The 8595-nt window shown below is 33.0% G+C and overlaps 1 protein-coding gene across 1 annotated transcript in view; it reads left to right on the top strand.

Moving 5' to 3' along the window:
- Positions 1–4557: 4557 nt before the first annotated feature.
- Positions 4558–8595, top strand: part of LOC306885015 (FH1/FH2 domain-containing protein 3-like) — a 73775-nt gene continuing 69737 nt past the window's right edge. Inside the window, exon 1 of the mRNA XM_079441323.1 lies at positions 4558–4941. Coding sequence (XP_079297449.1) covers positions 4777–4941 — 165 coding nt within the window. The 5' untranslated portion in view covers positions 4558–4776. The remainder of the gene's footprint in view (positions 4942–8595) is intronic.

Here is an 8595-nt window from a genome sequence, read left to right as displayed (position 1 = left end):
AGAACTTCAGAGCGGGTTTTTTTAATTAAAAAGTACAAAAATTCAACCATTAAGGCAGTACAGTTATAAAAAACAAAAAGAAAGAAAGCATACACAAATACAAATTAAGGAAATTAACCATGGTTTTACTATAGTAAAAGTGTAGTAGCCATGTTAAGAGATCACATATGATGAATAGAGGTGTTTTCACTGCTTTAGGATGAACAGAACTTTAAAGAGTTTCCATGTACTTCTCTAGATCAACTCTGAATAAAGAAAAGAGAGATTTAGAGCCAGTGAAGTTTTGTTTCTGTATGTGAAACTTAGCTAGCAGGAAACACAAATGAATTCAGTTATAATATATTCTCTTATGAGTAATCAAACAATGCAAAAAAAGCATGTTTAAAGCAGAAAGAAAAGTCACTGACAAAATGAGATTAGGAACATTAAATCTGACTAAATGTCTCTGTGTGGCTACAAAACAAGTGAATGAATTTTCCTCACAAGAGACAAAAACAGCAACTCGCTTCAATGTCTGACTTATATTATAATCACGACCATAAGCTTTTTGAGAAATTTGGAGTAACTCATTAATCTGTTGACTTCTTCATAAGGAGAGAACTATAGCTTTCAAAGTTGGTCATCGCTTTTTATGATTTTCAAGGGTGTAGAGTTTAGTACAGACATGATCCTACATCCAGTGACTACTAAATTGTCCCTATAGCCATAATTTTTGATCAAACAATTAAATGTCTGTTGTCTGCAGTTATGTTCCCACCAATGCCAAAATCAAACCTATGCACTCGCAAAAAAAAAAAAATGTTTATTTATTTATTATTATTTAATTTTAATTTATTTCTGCAGTGCACTTGAACTGAATACTGAAAAATCACAATCAGCATCAGATTACAGAATACAAAAATATTGAGCAGCACAACTGTGTTCAACATTGATAATAATAATAATGTTTCTTGAGCAGTAAATCAGTATATTATAATGATTTCTGAAGATCGTGTGACACTGAAGACTGGAGTAATGATGCTGAAAATACAGCTGCAGATCACAGAAATAAATTACAGTTTAACACATATTCACATAGAAAACAGCTATTTTAAATTGTAATAATATTTCACTATTTTGATCAAATAAAAGCAACTTCAAACTAGTATATCAGCAACGCTTTACAATAACGTTCAGTTTGTTAACATTAATGCATTAGATATCATTACATAATCTTACAGCATTCATTTATCAGGTTAAAGTTATTTTTTTATTTATGTGACATATGCATCACATTAAGTTTATTATACATGCTTGTGTGTGTGACAAACACAAGTCAGTGGTTCAGTAAACATCAGTTTTATCATGAATGCCTTTTTTAGGACTTATACTTGCCATTCATGTTTCTGAATAAAGCTTGTTTTTGGTGTGGCTCTACAGAGAGAGAGAACAAACCTGTCTGAGAGATCCAGATCTTCAGATGAATGACGTCAGGAGCCTCGTGACGTCACACCGATCCACAGATGAACTTCAGAAGCTCAATCATGAAAGCCTCAGAGTAAGAGATTACAGCGTGTCAAACATTAACGAACACTTTAATACGGCAGGGAGCTTTATTGATGCTGATCTCAGCATGCATGTGCCTTCTTTTGTTTAAAAAAAATTCTAAATTGCATAAAATCCTATTGTTTTCATACTTGCTGAAGGTAATGACTTTGACCAATAGCGTGCAGGCGCTGTAATAATTGACCAATTGTGGCGTGAGAAGGCGGGATCTACAGTGAAGGGTCAAAGCAATGTATATAAAAGTATATATAATGAATTAGGACTTCAGAGAGACCTTCAATATAGGAAAACAAACCTAAACCAAAAAGCTATTCTGGGAAAGAGAGTGGTCATTATTGATCCGGTTTAGTCCGATCGTGACGCTCTGCTACCCTCTCCTGTCTGTTTCTGCTGATCAGAAGTTTATTTTTAGCCTATTTTAGCCTCAGATTAACTGTAAGTAGTGATATTAAGAGCTTTGTATTTTTAGAATGGTCTGTAAATTAAATTCTGGTGATGATTAATGGGTTAATTCAGGGATTGACAAACATTTCAAGTTAATATAATATTTTGACATATAAGAATAATTTAATTTCTCATATTAATGGTCACATGATATGCAGGTCATCATTTTATTTTGATTGTTTTTGTTATTGCAATTATATATTTTATATATTATAAATATAATTTTATTTATTTATTTAATATGATTGTTTATTTTAAAAAATTCTGCATTTTTAGCATTTCATCAACTCTGCATTTCCCTCACAGAGCACAGTTTTGGAAAACCCAATGCATTTAATATCATAAACTGAAATAAGCATACAATGTTCGAGCATCAGTTTGATAAGAAAAGTTAGGTTTGTCTGGTGATGAGGCATTAATAAACTATAACAAATGAACTGTGATTCAAAAGCCTTTTGATTTAAGATTTAGAATTTAAAACATTGAAATCAAATGCAGTATTTGAATGAGTGTCACTGATCATGTGACTCTTACAGACAACTTAAAGTGAAGCTTGAGATGTTCTTTGAATTAAATCTTCATCATCATCATCATCAGGTTTCATTAAAGCATAAGAGACAAACACCAAATACTGATAAATAAATATTTTTCACCTCAACTATTCACTCAAACTATTCTGATAATATAATATATAATTATAATATACATTATTTTGGGCTTTTCATAATGTCTTTAGTGCAAAGAAAACCTTAAAAAATACACATTTAAGTGTTTATTTATCGACTTCAGTTTTAATCCATATATTCTTTCTCTTGCATAGTTTTATTCTCATCTATATTCTGAAGGATTTTACTGAGGGGTTTGTTCATTTTTTATTCACACTGATATATATTTATCATTTTACTTCTAAAAACATGGTGAAAATGGATTTGTTTTCTGGCTGTTGACAGTATTTTCTGATTTATGGAGTGATATAAAGCTAAATTAAATATGTCAACAAAATCAAACAATTTATCTTTAAATATTATTAAATATAAAATTATTAAAATCTATTTTAAAAATATACAAAAAATGCCCAAAATATATATTTGCTAAAAAAAAAAGTTTCAAAATATATTTTCGTTAACATTTTCTATCAATATATTTTGGCCACATTTTTGTATATTTTTTTTAAAATCACTGAAAATAATTTTTTCCCTCCATATATTTCGATCCAAGAAACTGCATTCACACGTCAGATTTGAAGAAAATCTTTATTAGTTTTCCATAACAGATGTGAACATATAAAACACTTAAATACAAATAAATAATATATAATATATTTTGGTAAGTTGAAACTAAATAATATATTTTTAATTTCAAAAATATATTTGATACAGGCTACTTCACTGTTTACGACATATATTTATTTAGCATATTTAAAATATATTTTTGCCACAAAACATGTATAGTATGGCTGACTTTATCCAAAGTTCAGGTTTCTGTTTTGGATTTGTATGCAAATTAGTGCATATTTAATAGGATAATTTGCATATTCAAACATTTCAGAAAACACACAATACAAAAAAAGTGTTTGCAATTCTTAATGTAGTCAATCAACTGGGGAAGTATAGTTATATTGATTACATACATTTTTTACCTCAAATATCTTTTATATATTTCTATATATATACTAAGAGACTTAAGATGCTATATTTCATCTCTCCTGCGGTTACCGTGGTAAATGTCTGCATGTATTTGTAGAATGAAACCAGTCATGAGTAGCACAGCACGGTATATTTGCAGCATAGCTAGGGTACAACGGGGTAAAAGGCACCTTTGATATTATTTTCCTCTAAACCAGTAGATGGCACAAAAACATGGCGTAGCACTTTCCAAAACAATATATATATATTTTTTAAATATTTTGAACAAGTATTAACTTAGACGTTATTTTAGTTGAAGTATTTGTATAAATACCGTGTGGGGGGTAAAAGGCCACCTCATACATTTATAAGATTTTTATACAAAATAGACTTGTATGATTTATCTTCACACAAAATCTCGTCCTCCATTAATTTTCAATACAAACATTTTTTCTGTAAATATACATTTTAGGCGCAGTGAATAGCACATTTTTTCTTAAGCTGTACCCTACATTGTATGGATCACAATTATACATTTCTCTTTCATGCCAAAAATCATTAGGATATTAAGATTATGTTCCATGAAGATATTTAGTAAATTCCCTACCGTAAATATATCAAAACTTAATATTTGATTAGTAATATGCATGGCTAAGAACTTCATTTGAACAACTTTAAAGGAGATTTTCTCAATATTTAGATTTTTTTTACATCCTCAGATTCCAGATTTTCAAATAGTTGTATCTCAGACAAATATTGTCCTATCATAACAAACCATACATCAATGGAAAGATTATTTATTCAGCTTCTGATGATGTATTAATCTCAAATTTGGTTTTGTGCTGCAGGGTCAGATGGAGAACAGTGCGTTTCTGTCTCTGGCCGCTAGAGGCCGCTGTTTCTCCTCATCGCCGGTAAAGCGCTTTATCCGCGGGGGGCGTCCGGTTTCCCCGCACCTTCACCAAGTTCACCCGCTCGTGACACTCGGGCTCTCGCACTCAGCTCGGAGTAACGGACAGAGCTTCTTCTGATCGGTTCTTCAGATCATTTCCGCGGCGCAAGCACCGAGGCACGGACGCGGATCCGCCGAAGGACGGTGTTGTTGTCGTTACCGGGGAAAGGACGCGCTTGGAAACGGCGGTGGTCCGTGAATGGATGCATCATGTCTTCGTTTGTGTGCCGCGTTCAGTTTCTCGACGACACCGATCCGTTCAACAGCACTAATTTCCCGGAACCGACCCGAGCTCCTCTCTACAGCTTCAGAGAAGATATCCCTCTGATCAACCAGCTCGCGGGGGTCCACAGGCTCCTGAAGGCTCCTCACAAGGTCAGATCACCTCAGACTACACGCAAACTTATCCTCCTCTTTTATACGATCATTTAAACCATGCATATTCATTTAATGTCTATTTAAAACTATTTTCCCGTCGATATTTCCTGAAAAATACTATCTAAAATAATTAATTTATACTTTTAAGTATTTTTAGTGTTATTTGATTTGGTGTTTTTTTAATAGCATGTATTAAAAACCAAACTGTTAAAGTGTTGAGGTCACAGGTCAGTTAATAAGTGAGTTTGTGTCGTGTTTTTAAAGCGCGACAGGTGCGGCTCAGAGCCGCTTTTAGAGCCGCTGCTTCATTCACATTCACAGACAATATATCTGACACCAAACCAGTCATAAGGGGGTTATTTATGCATCATCTGAAGCTGAATAAATCATCTTTTCATTGATGTATGGTTTGTTATGATAGGACAATATTTGTCTGAGATACAACTATTAGAAAATCTGGAATCTGAGGGAGCAAAAAAATCTAAATATTGAGAAAATCTCCTTTAAAGTTGTTCAAATGAAGTTCTTAGCAATGCATATTACTAATCAAAAATGAAGTTTTGATATATTTACGGTAGGAAATTTACTAAATATCTTCATGGAACATGATCTTAATATCCTAATGATTTTTGTCATAAAATAAAAATGTATAATTTTGATCCATACAATGTATTGTTGGCTATTGCTACAAATATACCTGTGCTACTCATGACTGCTTTTGTGCTGCAGGGACACAGATGAAGTTAACCTTGTACAGCCTGATTTATGAAGTAATAGGCAGAATAATCTGATTATTGTGCAGTAGAATAGTTCATTGAATCTTTAGGCAAAATATATAATTTGATGCATCAGGCATATGCTGCTTGTAAATCAGTATAAAGATCTTTATAACAGTGCAGCAGATATTGACATAATATGATATAAATATCCGTGGTCACTCTATATCTCCAGTAATATGTCTCAGTAAGATGAGATGTAAATGATCCAAACAAATAATGCAATGCTGATTGAGAGATGAAGAAATAAACGCTCCTCAGAAGATGTGAGATGAAGATCATTCCTCCGCTGAGGAACAGTGAAAGTAAAGCTTCTGGAAACAAACGCTCCTCTAAAGATCCTGAAGATCAGATTTGAGACGCACTGATTTATCTAGAAAATGATTGATGGAGAATCAAGTAAAGCTGAGCTGCTTCAGTCCAGTAAGAGTTCATCTGGAGATATGACTGCAGTTATTCTGACCTTTACTTGATCAAAATCAGTCAAGATTTGACACGAGAAGCAGCAGCTGAAGCTGGACACCTGTACAATTACACTAAAAGAGCTTTTACTGAGAAAACACTCTAAAATATCAATCAGACAACAGAAGACATGAGGAGATTGAGAGTTTTGATCATGATCCTCATTTAGAAATCTTAGAAATTCACAAATCCAAATATTATAGGGATTTTAGTTGTGTATTACTAAGTTTATATTCATAAATGTTAAAAGTGTGAATGAACAAACTGTTCTTATCATAGTGTCGTGTGCTGGAGTAAATCTTAAACATTACTGCAGATCAGTTGAGTGTGTGTGGAGGTAAAGGGTTAAAACCTCCAGAGTAACTGTGACAGATTATTAGGTCTTAAAGGACATTTACTGTTACACACACCTCGCATAAACGGGGCTTACAGCGCACACGCGCCATCTCACTTTACACACCACACACACACACGTGTGTGTGTTACTCTTGTACTTAAAGGAACAGTTCAGCCAAAAATGAAAATTAGCTGAAATGTGCTCCCCCTCGGGCCATCAAAGATGTACTGTATGAGTTTGTTTCTTCATCAGGTTTGTATAAATGTGTCTCTGCATCAGTGTCTCAGCAGTGGATGCTCTGCAGTGAATGGGTGCCGTCAGAATGAGAGTCTGATAAAAACATCACAATAATCCACACCACTCCAGTCCATCAGTTAACATCTGGAGAACACAAAAGATGAAACTAATGTAGCATTAAGATGTTTTTAACTAAAATACGAGTTCATAATCCATAATAACTCTTCCTCCAGTGAAAAAGTGTTCTGGTCTGAATCAGGAGAGAAATCTGCACAAATCAAGCTCCATTTACAGCCCAAAACAGCTCTAAACAAATATGTGGCTGGATTTTAATGCACTTTTTCACTGGAGGAAGCGTTATTATGGATTATGAACTCGAGTTAATAATATCTTAATGCTGGATTTGTTTGAGCTTTTGTCTTCTCCAGATGTTAACTGATGGACTGGAGTGGTGTGGATTATTGTGGTGTTTTTATCAGCTGTTTGGACTCTCATTCTGACGGCACCCATTCACTGCAGAGCATCCACTGCTGAGACACTGATTGAGTACACATTTCTACAAACCTGATGAACAAACACACTCATCTTTGCGTCAGTAATGGAGACTTCGTTGGTTGTAAATGATTAAAACAGTGTTTATGCACTCAGAATGCAGGCTGCAACATAAGAAAAGACCATTTAATGCTGCTAAAGTATAAATCCATCATTATACAAATGTAAACAACAGACAATACAACCAAACTAGGTCAACTGCATAATGCTATTGTTTGTAAATGTTATTGTTCAAGCATAACCATAAATATTATATTATCATACATATTATGCATTCATTTGAAATCACACATGTTTATGCTGTGTTGAAACAATGTTTTCAGTCATACTGAGTGTTAGTGTGTCTTAGATGTTTTGTTAAACTGACATCTGTATTTCCGTTTTCTGTCCATGTTGCACTTTCTCTCTGGTTTCTCAGTGTTTGCATGTGGCGTTGTGTTTTTCTGTGTCAGTCTGTCATTTGAGTGAAAGTCATGGCCAGTAATTGGCTGTTTCGGTCGATTCTGTCAAATTAAACAGAGGTCTAAGCTGCTCCCAGAATGCCGCTGTGTAACAGAGTTTCTTCTCCCTCTGATGCTGTATTTTCCTCATAATGCTGAGCTGTCAGCTTTTTCTTTGAGGCCGAAATGGATCAAAACTTAATTCTTAATTTTCCTACTTATTATTGTCTGTTCAACACCGTATCAACACTCACTCAGAGCTATAAATATTAATGCATATTATATGAGTATATTAATACTTATTGTATTTGGCAGACACTTTCATCCAAAGTGACTTACATTGCATTATTTGCACACATATTATCATGCATTTTCTGGGAATCGAACCCGTGACCCTCATGTTACAAGCGCCATAATTTACTGTCTGAGCTGCACATTAAAAATAATTAGGCTTAAATTTAAGATTTGTGTGTTTGAATTGCATATAAAAAGATTATCCATTTGGATTATATAGTATTAATATTAATAAACTTATTGTGATGTATATTTGTCAGTCAAACAAAAACTGAATGGGTTTTAAAAACACAATAACAAGCTTTATATATTTATTAATTCAGTTTTTTTTATTAATATTATATTTCATATTAATTTTGCTTGTTCCACAGCTAGTCATATTTTAATCATATTAATAAATTTGTAAAGTAAATGTAATTGTTTTCACAATAAAGACATTTATTCTGATCTATTTGAATAAATGAATTTTGAAAATATGATTAGCCTAAATACAATCAAATAGATGCAAATAGTTAATAATAAACTATGCCATGATTTTGTTGTGTATTTGACA

Source organism: Barbus barbus (assembly GCF_936440315.1).
Source record: "Barbus barbus genome assembly, chromosome: 19".
Classification (NCBI taxonomy): Eukaryota; Metazoa; Chordata; class Actinopteri; order Cypriniformes; family Cyprinidae; genus Barbus; species Barbus barbus.
This window is presented reverse-complemented; position numbering and strand designations above follow the sequence as displayed.